The sequence below is a fragment of the Hirundo rustica genome, chromosome 28, assembly GCF_015227805.2.
Source record: "Hirundo rustica isolate bHirRus1 chromosome 28, bHirRus1.pri.v3, whole genome shotgun sequence".
NCBI lineage: Eukaryota > Metazoa > Chordata > Aves > Passeriformes > Hirundinidae > Hirundo > Hirundo rustica.
In genome coordinates this window covers 3758035-3772093 of record NC_053477.1, presented here as the reverse complement: position 1 = coordinate 3772093, position 14059 = coordinate 3758035, and the positions used below count along the sequence as shown (strand labels likewise).

At 54.2% G+C, this 14059-nt stretch overlaps 1 protein-coding gene across 6 annotated transcripts in view; it reads left to right on the top strand.

Moving 5' to 3' along the window:
* The first annotated feature begins 1614 nt into the window (after window positions 1-1614).
* Window positions 1615-14059, top strand: part of PPP3CC (protein phosphatase 3 catalytic subunit gamma) — a 36230-nt gene continuing 23785 nt past the window's right edge. For all 6 annotated transcript variants that reach the window (XM_058423704.1, XM_040087675.1, XM_040087673.1 and 3 more), the window contains exon 1: window positions 1615-1718. In XM_058423704.1, the coding sequence (XP_058279687.1) occupies window positions 1667-1718 (52 nt within the window). In that variant the 5' untranslated portion in view covers window positions 1615-1666. The remainder of the gene's footprint in view (window positions 1719-14059) is intronic.

Here is a 14059-nt window from a genome sequence, read left to right as displayed (position 1 = left end):
AGCCGGGCTGGGTGATGCAATCCCGCTTTTCCAGCGGGATTTCCGTGGCCGTGCAGTGCGGCGCGGCTGACGGAAGGTGGCACTGGGAACCTCCGGCCTGCCCGCATGGCACGGCCTTTGCGGCTGCAAAAACCCACCCTTAATTACATATTTTATTTTATTTTATTTTATTTTATTTTATTTTATTTTTATTATTTTTATTCATCTGAAATCTATTCCCAAGCCCTGGTTTGGCTGGGACGTGTGGGATGCTGGATTTCTCTCCGGCTCACACCAGCCAGGCTCCTGGCAGTGTTTGTGTCCTTGTTTTCCTACCCTCCATTAGAGGGGAAAAAAAAAAAAAAAAGGCAAACTTTGCTTTTCCACTTCACCTTTTTTGTTTTTTTCTACGTCATTCCCCCCTCATCTGCCAGTTCTGAGCAGCAAATGCAATTTTTAGAAACCCTGTTGCGGCTAAAAAACCCAAATCTTGACATTCTGAGGTGTTTTATTAAAAAATTTAATGTTTTATTAAGCAAGGAAGGTCACAGTGAGCATTGGACTTGCTCCTGCTCATCAGCACTGCCAGGGGGGCTTTGGGTGGGCTCATTTCTGCTGCAAAATCCTTGGGTTCTGCTGAATGCCTGAAACTTGAGTTACCTCAGCAAATGGTGCTGGATGGGGTCATGGAATTCCTGGAAAGGTTTGGGTTGGTTAAAGCCACCCCCTGCCATGGGCAAGGACAGCTTCCACTATCCCTGGTTATCCCAGCCTGGCCTTGGGCACTGCCAGGGATCCAGGGGCAGCCGCAGCTCCTCTGGGAATTCCAGCCCAGCCCCTGCTCACCCTCACAGCCAGGAGTTTCACCACAATATCCCACCTAAACCTGTCCTGCTTCATCTTCAAGTGGTAGGAACAGACCGTCGCCTGGTTTTCCTTTCCCTCAAAAATTTTCTAAGGAACATCAGCTCTGGAGCCAGGCTGGGAGAGCTGGGGGTGTTCACCAGGGAGAGCTCAGAGCCCCTGCCAGAGAGCCCAGGAGAGCTGGAGAGGGATTGGGGACAAGGGATGGAGGGACGGGACGCAGGGAATGGTACTGCCAGAGGGCAGGGATGGACGGGATATTGGGAAGGAATTCCTGGCTGGGAGGAGGGACTGGGCTGGAATTCCCAGAGGAGCTGTGGCTGCCCCCGGATCCCTGACAGTTCCCAAGGCCAGGATGGACGGAGCAGCCTGGGACAGTGGGAGCTGCCCCTGCCACGGCAGGGGTGGCACTGGGTGATCCTTACAGCCCCTCCCGAGGCAGTGTGAGGTCCCGCACCACCCAAGCTGTGCCCCAGGGCTGCTCCAACACCGCCAGCGCCGTCCCCGCGCTCCCCCCTCAGCGCCGCCGCCATGTTGTTGCCCCCCTCGTTGCTTAGCAACGCCCCCTTCCCCTCCAAGATGGCGGGCGGGGCGGGGCGGGCGGGGCGCAGGCGCGGGCGGGCGCGGGGGGGGGGGCAGAGGGCGGAGGGCGGCGTGGCGGCGGCGGCGGGGGCGGGCCGGGGGGGAGCGCAGCGCCGCGGAGCCGCCGCCGGGGCAGCCCAGCGGGTCCGCCGGGAGCACCGGCGCGGCCCCCGCTCCGGGTGACGGGGAGCGGAGCGGGGCACGGCGGGGGAGCGCTGCCGGTGCCGCCGCCGCCGCCACCATGTCCGGGCGCGGCCACAACAAGCTGCCGACCACCGAGCGCATCGTCAAGGGTGAGGGGGCGGCGAGGGCGCCCCCTGCCTGCGCGGGGGGCGCGGAGGGTGGGGGGGAGGCACGAGAAATGGGGGGCGAGCGAGAATTAGGGGCGGGGGGTCCCCAAATTGGGGGAGCCCCGAGAAAGAGGAGGGGAGTGTGCTTGGTTTGCGGGGGGGGCACCTGGTTTCGGGGAGGCCGGAGAAAGGAGCAGGGGAAGCGTGATTTTAGCTGGGGGTTCCCAGGCTGGGGAGCCCCGAGAAAGGAGGTGGTTAAAGGGGGGCTTTTAACCCCACGAGCTTGGGGAGCCCGAAGAAAAGGGGGCTCATTTTGGTGGGGGGGGTCCCCAGGTTGGAGGAGCGTGGAGAAAGAAGAGTGGGGAGGGAGGGGGGCTAGTTTAGGGGGATATTCCGAGAAATATGGGGGTGTATGGCTGGTTTGGGGGGGGGGTCCCCAGGTTAGCGGAGCCCCCCCTGCGCCTCCCCGGCTGGGGAAACCCGGAGAAAGGGAGGGGGAATCCCTGGTTTGGGTGGGGGGAACCTGTTCTGGAGGGGGAGCCTGGTTCGAGGGGGGGTCCCCAGGTTGGGGGAGCCCCGAGAAAGGGCGGGGGCAGCGTGATTTTTTGGGGGGATGTTCTGGCGGGGCACCCCCATTAAAGGAAGGCCGAGGGGGCAGGGATGCCCGGAGTGCTGAGGAGGGGGTGTTCTGGTGGGTGACCCTCCTTTAAAGAGGACTCTGGTTTGGGGGGAGATGGAGGGGGGCACCCCCAGCCTGGAGAGAGGCTGGAAATTCAGGGGGGAGCGTGGTTTTGGGGGGGGTCACCCCCAAAAGAGAGGGGAGGGGGAGGGCTGGAGCAGGCAGAGGGGGTTGCAGTGGGACACCCCCATTAAGGGACAGCCCTGAGCTGGCGGGGGTCGGGCTGGGGGGACACCCCCTGTTCTATCAGAAACCTCTGCAGAGGAGCCTTTGGTTTGGGGGGGGCACCTCTGTTTGGCGGGGGGCACTTACACTGAGGGCTGAGGGAGGACAGTTTTATCCCCCCTGCTCCAAGAGGATGCAGCCCCCTCCCTCCATTCCGCGGGATGGGGGGCCGTGGGCGCTGGCCTGGCTGGGGGGGTCACAGGGAGAGGTGACAGCAGGGGACATCCCTGTTGGGAGGAAGGGGGGAATCCCCAATCCTGGCGTGGGCCTCGTCGCACCCCCAAGATCCTCACCCCCAGCTTGGGGTGCTGAGCCCCTGCTTCGGGTGGAACTTGGGGGTACCCCTGAGGATTTGGGCGAAGGGGGGGATGCCCTCATCCCGCCAGCCCCCCGTGTCTTTCCTCCCCCAAATCCCTGCTCCGTGTCTGGATGCCCCGCGGCTGGTGCCAGCTGGCCCCCTCTGCGGCCCCGTTATAGTAGGTACTATTTTGGAAAGAGCAGAAGACACCGAAGCGGTTAATGAGGAGAGAAATACGTTAGCGGAGAAACTCCTGGATGGGGAGGAGGAGGAGGCTGGGGTGAGGCGGAGGGGGGGGGGGGTGGGATGCACATTTCGCTGCCCTAATTGATCCGGTGCCATCCTGGTCCCCACGCACCGGGAACATCCACCGGGTGCCTCAACTTTCGCCGGGAGGCTCCAAGTTACACAATCACCCCGTTATTAAACCTCCTCCCGCCATGGCTTCCATCATTGCGGGCCGCTGGAAAGCAGCGATTTCCCGGGAATGGTTGTGATCCGCGGACATGGAGGTGTACCCACCATCTCTGCTTTCCCCTCTGCATGTGTCCAAGCGATTTTTTTTATTATTATTATTATTTATTTTATTTTTTTATTTTTTTTTCTCCTTTTTAGCCTTTAGCCTGTCATGTGGCCGATCACATGTTTGATGTTAATAACCTCAAACCCAGGGAAAGGGGATCCGGGTGGCAGCCGGAGCGTGGAGGCCCCTCAGGCTCGGGGAAAGCTCCACGCTTGGGAGAGGGTTTTTTTTTTTTTTGTGGGAATAATCCCGGAACGCTCACAGATTTTTTTTGGGGGGGGGGGTCGGATCCGGGCCGTTCCCGGGGCCGTGCGTGTGGCGTGGTGATTTGTAGGTCTGCGGGCAGCCGGAGCGGTCGGTGCCGTCCGTAAATCTCCTGCTAAATCCCAGGCAGCTGCCTGTGTTTAGGTTGGCCTTGTTGGGGAAAGGTAATGTCAATGCAGCCATTATGATTCAGCTGAGTCGGCCCGATCCGGGCGCTCTCCCTGTTCCCGGGGCTTCCAGATCCCGGGAATCCCTCTCAGGGATCCTGCTGGTCGCTCTCGGGGCTTTGGCAACCCCGCAAAAATCCTTCTAATTGCGGTCATTAATCCCTGTCCAGGTGGGGGTGAAGGCTCAGGGCCTGCTCGCTCCGAAATCGCCCCGAAATCCACGTGAACTTCCCCAAGATTGCTTCTTATTCCCCCAGGTGTGCTGGGGTGGAAATCGGGGGGAAATATCTCCTTCACGGGCCGGGGATGTTGTTTAAAGGTGGTGACATTGTTCGTGGTTATTAATAATTAAAAGCTGAAGATAAAAAGCTCATTTTCTTCCGTGGAAAATGCCTGCAGTTAAGTAGGATGTGGGATTTTAACTATGGTTAGCCTATATATTTACATCTCCAGGGCCCTGCTGAAGGCCTTGACTGTAATTACGTTTAATCAGAGGAAATGCAGTTTTAGGTTGAAACTTGTGCTGGGGGAGCTTCATTGTTAAAATCACAAATTTGGCGGGGGGGCGTGTCAAGAATTGATTTTTTTTTAAATCTTGAATTTTGAGCTAGGCCGTGAATTGCTTTTTTTTTAAATACAATTTTGGGGTGCTTGAAGGAATTATTTTTATTAAAGTCTTGTCTTTTGGGGTAGGCCAGGAATTGCCTTTTTTTTTTTTAATCTCATATTTTGAGATTTGTCAGGAGTTCCTTTTTATTAAAATCTCGAATTTTGAGGCAAGAATTGCTCTTTGTAGCCCGGTTTTAGCAGGAAACCGGTAGTTGGTGGTGATGGAGACCGTTAATGTCCAAATTTTGGTCTCCAAAGAGCACTTGGGAAGGTTCTGCTGGAAGTCTGAGGGATTAGGGAGCCTGGTTGTCTGCATTAGCCCAAAATTAAGCTTGAATTACCTGATGGATCCATGGGATTGACTGATGGATCCGCATCCTAAAAAATCCACATTATTCAGACAGCTGGGAATGATGCTTTGGGCTGCTGCAGTGGATGGATCCTGGAGCTCAGGGTGGTTTTGCCCCTTTAAAAACAAACCTGCAGAGCTTTTTTGGTCATTTTTGGTTGAACTTTTGTGCTCTTTTTTTTTGGTTGGATTTTGTGCTCCTGCTCCATTCTTCCCGCTGGAAGGTGCAAAATCCTCTGGGAAGCAGAGCTGTGTCCAGTTGCATCCATGGCAGACCCTTTAAAAACCCGAGATACTGGTGTTTGGACACCACTGGAATTTTTCTCTGTCCTTGTGTTATTATTTTGTTTCTCGTGGGCAAAATGTTGGGAAGCTGCTGAGGCGCTGGGATGCAGTGCCCTCTTTTTGGCAGCTGATGTTGGAAGTCAGAGACATCCCTAATTCCCACCCTGTTCCAGAGTGCCTGGCTGTGATTCCTCAAGATTCCTGCTTTTCCAAGAGGGCGTGAATCCCAGGAATTGCGGTGTAAAGCTGGGGCTGGCGCCGTAGCCAGGTGTCCTGGAAGCGGGTGGGTTTTCCCCGATTTGTGCTTTCTGTCCTTTCTTAAGGACTTTCAGGCACCCATCTCCGTGTCCAGTCTGGTTTTTTTACCCAAAATGAAGGCGTTTAAAGTGTGTGGGAATTTTAAACCCCCTGATGTGACTCTTCCTGAGGTTTCAGTGTCTGCTTTGTGTGGGAACCTCTTGGATGTGTTTCAGCAGGGAGAGGGGCTTGGGACGAGAGATGGAGTGCCAGGACAAGGGAGAACGGATTCCCACTGCCAAGGGGGCAGGGATGGATGGGGTATTGGGAAGGAATTCCTGGCTGGGATGGAATTCCCAGAGGAGCTGTGGCTGCCCCCGGAATCCTGGAAGTGCCCAAGGCCCGGTTGGAGCACCCTGGGACAGCGGGAAGTGTCCCTGGCCATGGCAGGGGGTGGAATGAGGTGATTTCAAGCCCCCTCATCCCCCAGCCCATTCCATAATCCACCGCTCCGTGCTGTCACCGACCTGTTTCACACCCAGCCAAGGTTTTTTGGGGAACATCGGGACAACCCGGCGCTCCCGTAGCCTCAGCGACACCTCCAGCTCCCTCAGCCCGGGTGGAATCACACCCGAGGAGCCTCTCCCTCCTCTCCATGTGCTTCCAGAGCCGCTGGAGACACGGAGAGCAATCCCACGGGATTTGTCCCCGCAGGCTCTGGGGAGCCCAAAGGCAGCCTCAGATCAGTCGCTGCCTCCTCGCAGAGTTCAGAGGCTGTTCCAGTTCATCTCGCCGCCTGAAGACGCTTTTGGGGGATGAAAAATGCGCAGCTTTCTTCCCACCTTGTTTTTAATATCAGCGCTGGGAGCTCGAGCGTTGGATTTCCTCCAGGTTGGGAGGTGTGGGGAGTTTTCGTCACGGAGCGCGCGCCGATCCGAAAGTCCAAGTGGCTTTTTAACTGAGGGAAATCTTAAATGTAAAGGAGACTGCGGGGTTTTAAAGCCGCTGGTGGGTTTGGCTCGTTTGGTGTTGATGTTTTGCTGGAATTAAGGGATACCTAGGTGGGGAAAGGAGCTCTGAAAATGGAATAAAGGCCAGGGTCCGTGTGCTCGGGCCTCGGGATGCCAAGGGAAAAGTTCGAATGCCACCAGGGTCAAGACGTGGAGGGGGATCCCTAAAAAGCAAGTTGTGTCATAATACAGCAACTTGGCTGGATGGAGCTCAAGGAGGTGAGGCAGTCCTTAAAGCAGGAACCCCGTGGGATCCCATGGAATTACTTGGGAACGCGGTGTTTTGGGAGCGGGTTTCCAGAAAAAAAAAAAAACACCAACCCAAAACTTGTCCAAGTAATTCTGATATTCTTCTTATTGTTACATGTAAGCAGGAAAGATGCTTTGTTATCCATAAATGGGATGTGCTGGGGAAGGGGCTGGTTTGTGGCTGTGCCAAGCTTGGGGCTGATTTTGCTGGATTTTTGTGGCGTTTCACCCCGAAAACGAATCCAGAGGCAAACATCTTGGGATAACACGAGCTATTCCTCTCCAAGAGCATTCCTGGGATGCCCCAAACAGAGCCAGAGGTGCCTCATTCTGGGCTCAGACTGGATCTGGGATACAGGCATGCTCTGCTGGCTAATGAACGTGCTAATTAACAGAAAATGCTGGTGGCAAACCCCAAACCCAGCCTTGGGCACGAAGCACCATTGGGGAGCAGTGATGAAGCATCAGGGCACATGGATTGGGCTGGGATTTATCCCTTCCCTCTGGAAATAACAGCAGCTGCTTCAGGTGGGTGCTGGAGGTGGGCAGGGCAGGGGGGAAGGTCGTGTCCCTCAGGATTTAATGGTATTTTTAATGTTATTTTTAACGTTTAATGTTATTTTTCTGCCCGTCAGGCTGGGGAAGGTTAATCCCGTTTTCCCTGCGCGAGGCCGTGAAGGGCCTTGTGGCCATAAATTAACTTGGATTAATTAGATACCGTGGCAAAAGGGTATTTTTATTTTAAAAATTTATTTAATGAAAGGTGTCAGAGTGGAGAGAGCAGTGGGTTTGGGGCTGCTCTGGCTGCACAGGCAGGAGGAGGGAAGGCTGTTCCTTAGGAAGTAGGGCAGGGTGCTGGCTTAAAATAGCTCCGAGCTCTGGGCCGTGCTGAAGGAGCTATTTAGGTAAATCCTGGGGTCTCAGTGGGGGCAGAGCCGCCTGCTAATCTAAAGATACTCCTTGGAGATCTATATTTGTCCGGGCTCCTTCCCAGCTTGGCCGGTTTTCCAGGTATTCCCTGCCCGATCCCGCCGGGGACGGCGTTGGGGCGCGCGTCCGGGACGGGCACGGCTCGGATCCCGACGGAATCCGACGTCGTCAGGCGGCAGGAGCGAGGGAACGGGACGCGGAAAGGCGTCAGAGTTATCCCACGGTGCAGGACTTGGCTCCAGGAGGCTCCCAGGGGCCGGGATGGCCGTGCCAAAGGGGCGCGTTCCGGTGTGGAATCCTGGGCTGGTTTGGGTTGGAAGAGGATCTTAAAGCTCGTCTCGTTCCGCCTTTCGCTATGCCAGGGTGATTTAAACACCATCCAGCCTGGCCTTGGATGTTTCCAGGGATGGGGAATCTGTAAATATCCTGGGAAAAGCCCACAGGACAGCAAGGGTGGGGCGGAGGGAGTGATGGGTTGGGGCAGAGGTGAGGTGGATGCTCCTGTGTCAGAGGGTGCTCTGAAGAAAAAGGAGTCTCAGTGCAGATTTTAAGGATTTTCCCGGCAGGAATGTTGGGCTGTCCAGGCTGTTTTCCTGATTTTCCAGCCTCTGGAACAAAGCCTGGCTGGTGCCTGGTGAGAGCATCAGGGCAGGGGTGGAACGAGGTGATCCTAAAGGTGATTCCAACCCAAACCGTTCTGGGATTCTCCTGTTTGCACTGAGGAGCAGAGCTAGATGTGAGCGTGTGGAGCAGTGGGATCTCCTCCCTGAGGAGCTCAGGGAGGGTTGTTTCTCCAAAATTCTCCACCAGTCTTCAATCTGGGGCTTCCTTTTGCCATGGTGGGCCTGTAAAAGAAGAGTCGAAAGCACTTTTGCTACTCCAAGGTGGATCTAGGGGGAATTTCCCGGGATGAATTTCCCAAGTGGTTCAGGGTGAATTTCAGGAGAACAGGAAGAAGTGATGTCAACCTAGATTGCTCCAGAAAACATTCCCTTTTATCAGCTGCTGAGCATAGCAAGACGTGGTAAAATGGCTTCTCAAACAGAATATTATCCCAAAGGTGATGTCTTGGAAAAATACCACGAGGGTTTCCTGGAGGAAGAGTGACCAGGGCACAGAGGCTGGAATTGCTGCTTCAGCAGTAGCTGGAGGCTCCTCTCATGCTGCTGCATCCCTGACACGTGCAGGTCTGGGAAGCTGCTCTGGAAGCAGCGCTGGGACTGATTTATCCCAGTTTTTGGGGGATTACATTTTGGTTTGCGAAGGAGCTGCTGTGGCTGATGTCCAGGGAAGATCTGAATTCCTTTGCAGCTCCCTCTGGACCATCAGCACTGGGTGTGGTCTGAGGTGATGTGTGGGTATAGACATTCCCAAACCTGGGAATAGGCACCGTGCAAGGAATGTTTTATCCAGAGCAGTTGGATCCGGTGAGGATCCCACTCAGGGAGCCCTGAGATGGGAAGAGAAGAGAAACCAAGGCCCCGATTGTGTCAAAATTCATCATTCTGTGCTCACATTCCCCACGTTCATCCGTGCTGCCCCCACCTTCTGCTGGATGCATCCAAACCTTGGCTGCTCCAGTTTCTGGGGGTTGTTTCGTCCGGGATTCCCACGTGGATCAGCCCATTCCCAGATCCTGGAAGGACACAAAGTTGTGTTTGCTTAGAGCAGGTCTGAAACGGGATGCAGAAGCCCCTCGGGAGCCGGCGGCGGGGTCGGGTTCACGTTCCCGGGATTTGCCTTTTCCACAAAGCCCCCGCTGTGCCTCCATTAACGATCTATTAGTGGCCGTGCTGGAACCTTGGGAAACAGGTGGTGAATTTCCCTGCCTGCTGACATCTAGGAATCCCCTCCCGGCTCCTATGGGGAGCTCACTTTTTTTTTTTAAAGTAGCTGCAGCTGTTTGCTCCAAACTTCTTCCTTTTTCCTCCCTCCTTTTTCCTCCTTTTTCCCTCAGACTTTGCAGCGACTCCCTGGAATCCCACCGATGAGTGATGATTTTCTGGGAATACTTTGCTTTTTAACCTCTGGAAAGTTTGTAGAGCTGGAGGGTCTCAAAGAGAGAGGTTTTCCGGGCTGGAATTGCAGGGATTTTGGGCTCTCCTTGGTGAGCTGGCACTCAGTGATGTCCAGAGGCCACAACCCTGGCAGAGGATTCGGCTCAGGACTGATGGGCTCAGTGACAATCCCAGGAAAATCCGCATCAGTGCCGGTCATTAGGAGCCAAATCTGAGCTGGAAACTTGATGGACCTTGCAAGCAAATGTGGATTTTATCACTTCAGGGAGTCCAAGGACACTCAGTGCCCACTGAGAATATTTTTGAGGTGCCTGATCCACGGGGAGCTTTGGCAGGAGCAGGAGCAAAACCGGCACCACGGATCCAGGTCTGGGTTCAGCTTCATTCCGGAGTCAGGGCAGATCTGGGGTGTGAAGAGCCCTGGCTGCTGTGCCAGGAAGGATTTGGGAGCAGCACCTGGTGCCTGGTGTGGCTTAAGTCGCCTCTGTTCTAATTAAACACTCTCAGGTTTAATCCTGCCCAGCTCTGCTGGGAGCAGAGTTCCAGCTCCACCTCGTGGGACCGTCACCATCACCTCTGGAATTGGCAGCTCTGGCAAAACCTTGGCCCTCAGCTCTGCTGGGGAAATCCACCTTGGTTTGTCCTGGCCTCACTCAAATTCCCGGCAGAACCGGGACAATCACCTGCTGTCGCGAGGATTTTAGGGAGCCACGAGCCCAGTTCAGGGAGCTGTAAGGTTTCAGTGTCTGTTCCTTCCCTGTGAGGGTGCTGAGGCACTGGAATGGTTTTCCCAGAAAATCTGTGCCTGCCCCATCCCTGGAAAGCGGCCAAGTCCAGGTCAGAGCAGCCTGGCCTAGCAGAAGGTGTGGTGGAACGAGATCATCTTGAAAGTCCCTTTCCCACCCAAACCATTCCAGAATTCTGCGAGATTTCCCTGGAAATTCATGGCTGGGCTTGTGTTTGTGTGGCGTCTCAGCCTCCTGGCTCTCCGTCCCGCGTTTCCGTGGGAGCCCCGAGCGCGGCCGGGGCCGTGCTCTCTCTTTGTGTTTGCATTTCCATACACGGAGCTGTCACCTGCTTTTTTTAGCCTTAAATGCACCTGGCTCCTGCTCAGCCCCCGGGGCCTGCCAGCTTCTCCCAACGTGGCCTCAAATTTTGGGTGTTACTCCTGGGAGGGAGCTGATGAGGCAGGGACAGATTTGCTGCTGGTTCATCCCACCTCTGGTTTTTTTTTTTTTTGTGGCTGTCCCCCTTGGAAGAAATCGTCCATTCAGCTGGTACAATGCAGATATTTTTAGGGTTATTGTGAGGAGATAATTCTGGTTGTCCTACGGAAAGGAATCCGTGGCTCCAGGTGAGGATCAGAGCCAGCTCTCCGAACCAGAAGCGCTCTGGGAGGTCGGGCACATCTCCGAGGAGTTTCTGGATAAAACTGGGACGTTATAAACTCAGCTTCGAAGGAGCTGCTGTTCCAGAGGAATTCAGATAACCCCAAACCTCGTGGTGTTCCTGCAGCGCTTCCAGGGCCGAGAAGCAGAACTCTGGAATTTTTTTATTTCCCCTCTGTGAGTCTCTGGAGTTTCTGAAATCTGGAGGTTCTTTACCCAGAGCAAAAAAAAAGGAGGATTGGAACGTGCGAAGATTTGGGGGAAAACAGATGGAAATGGCAATAATAATGTAATAATAGTAATTCCTGGCTCTTGCTGCTTTTATTACTTTATTTGGTGATTTTTATTTGATATTAATGTTTATTTTAATGAGGGAGAAAAGTTACTTTTGGGAGGTGATGAAGCTCCACTTTTTTTTTGTTTTGTTTTGTTTTCCACAGAACTCCTGCAGCTGGAACGAGCAGTTCTGTGCCATGGCAGGGTCAGGCTGCCCGTGCCAGCCCTGGAAAATGGCACAGTTTATTTGTCAGGCCTTGATCCAAGGAAAAATCAGGATATCAAGCACACACACACACCTGGTTTTGCAGGTTCTCACATCAGGGCACCTCAGGGGAGAAAAAACCAGGGTGGGGATTAATAAAGCAAAGTTATTTTGTGATTAACGACCAGAAATTCATGTGGTGTAATCATTTTTGGGAAGAATGAAGATTATTTTGTAGAAAATGGCGTGGTTGCTGATGAGTAGGGTGGTCAGGCATTGGGAGGTGGTGGAATTCCCATCCCTGGAGGTTTCCAAGAAATGCCTGGGCGTGGCACTCGGTGCTCTGAGGTGGGGATTGGAATTGATGACCTTGGAGGACTTTTCCAAGCTGGATAATTTTGGGATTCTGGGATTCCAACGTCACCCAGCTGCTGAGATCCAGCCTGTCCTTGCTTTTGGCCTGGATCCGGGATGGAGCAGCAGGAAAAGCAGGGTGGCTGGAGTGACAGTGACATCCATCTCCTGCCTCCAAGGCTTTGTTCCCTGTTAATTACTCCAAAAGCTGAAAATCCACCTTTTTCCCAGCAAAAAAAATGTCATTTCCTTGGCCTTTCTGTCCTGGATTCCTCCACAATATTCCCTCCGAGCCGGCTCCGTGTGAGCCCCGGACTCAGCTTTGAATAGATGAATGTAGGTTAGGTGTGAATGGGAATAAAATATCGGATAAAAATAACCTTGGGCTGTTTGGAAATTGGGAAAGAGGGGAAAAAAAAAAAACCAAAACCCAGCCCTGCTGTTCGTGCAGTGCCCAGCTCAGCCCTGGAGGCAGCTGCTCTCCCTTTCACGGGGGGTTTGGATGGCTCCTGGTGGAGTTTTCATGGGAATTTCCCACCTTTCACAGCCCATCCGGCTTCCTCGGTGTCCAAATCCTCGGTTTTACCCCAAAACGTGCTTTTTATTTTGCTCCAAAGTGCGTCTCTCACCATCTGCTCCACGGTGAGGAGCAAGCAGGGGAGGGGCTTTGTTCGGGTTCCCTCCCAGATGTGCGCCGGGAGCTCCAGGGAAACCTCCCTCGCGTTTGTTTTCGAGAGTTTGGAATCCCTTGGGGTTATTTTTGGGGGGTTGAGGGGACGCCCCGTCCCTGCAGACCCCGGGAGCAGCGTTTGGCCGGAGCTGCCGCTCCAGGCACGGAGCTCTTGCTCCTTTTTCAGTAATGAATCCGCCTCAGCCTCTCCGTCCGGCCATCCGAGGGACTCTGGGATATATAAACAATCATTTGTGGATCACTTTGTTTTCTCTTCCGTGGCACTGGCTCTGTCTGGAGGTGGGGATGGGGCAGCCCTGATGAAGCAGGGTTTTAAATGGATTTTAAGGAGAGAGGTAGGGAGAAAAGTTGGTTGTTTTTTTTTTTTTCCCTGCGGGTTTTTCAGCTGGCGCTGAGGGATGAGAGGTGCTGGGTGGTGGAAAAGCAGCTTTTCCTCAAATTCTGCCATCCTTAACTGTCCACATCTTCTCAGAGTGTTGCAAATCCCCTCTTGCTCGTGGCCTGGCAAATAAAATCCGTGTTAATTTGGTGGGGAAATGGAATCTGGCCCTGGAGTCCAGCAAATCCCTTTGGTTTTCCTTTTAATTTCCTTTCCGTTTTCCCTTGGGCACACCTGACCCTTTCCACCATTTCACACCTCAGGCTTCGCTTGCTTTCGTGTCCTTTTGTTTGTGGCTCGGCCCTCAGCCCCGTCCCGTTGGTGGAGCAGGAATTCCCTTTTCCTGGGGGTGGGTTTGGGTGCCCTTGGTGGAAATTTTAAACCCCAGACGTGCAGATTTCACTGTTCAAACAAGCCTGGGTGCAGCGCTCGGGTTTGTGTGCCGAGGGAAGGTGGCACAGAGGTCACGGGGTTTCATCTTTGGGGTGCTGTGAGTGTTTTATCCATCATTTTCATGAATTATTTGGGAGCTGGCTCTGAGGACTGGCTTCACCTGCTGTGTCTGCGCTGCCTGGGTGTTCCAGGACCAGCCGTGGAATTGCAGTGATGGGGGCAATGGGTTTGAACTGAAAGAGGGGAAATTTAGGGTGGATATAGAGAAGGAATTCTTCCCTTTGAGGGCAGGGAAGGGCTGGGATGGAATTCCCAGAGGAGCTGTGGCTCCCCTGGGATCCCTGGAAGGCTGGACAGGGCTTGGAGCAAGCTGGGATAGTGGAAGGTCCTTCCTTCCCAGGCCATTCCACGACTCTGACTTTTTTTTTGTGAGATACAGATTTATCTCCCGTTATTCAGATTGGAGCAGGGACTGGGTGAGTCTCTCCGTGCCCTGGAGGTACGAAATTCCAGGTCAGTTTGCTCTGAGGGCTGTTCCCGCTGTTGGAGCCTGGCTGCAGCAGCATCCTCTTCCTCCTGTCCAAGGGAACGGAGCGTGGATAAGGATAAAATCGAGATTTTAGTTAAAGTGGGGTGGCTGAAGCCGAGGAGGAGCCGGTTCCTGCTCGTGCCCAGCTCCTTGTGGGAGTGGAGCTGTGCAAAGCCAAGGAGGGAACTTACATAAAAGTTCTTGGCTGAAGCCTCAGATTTGATCTTGCATAACTCTGCTCGCTGGGGCCACCAGGAGAAGGCAAAGCCGGGAGCTTTCCGTGGAT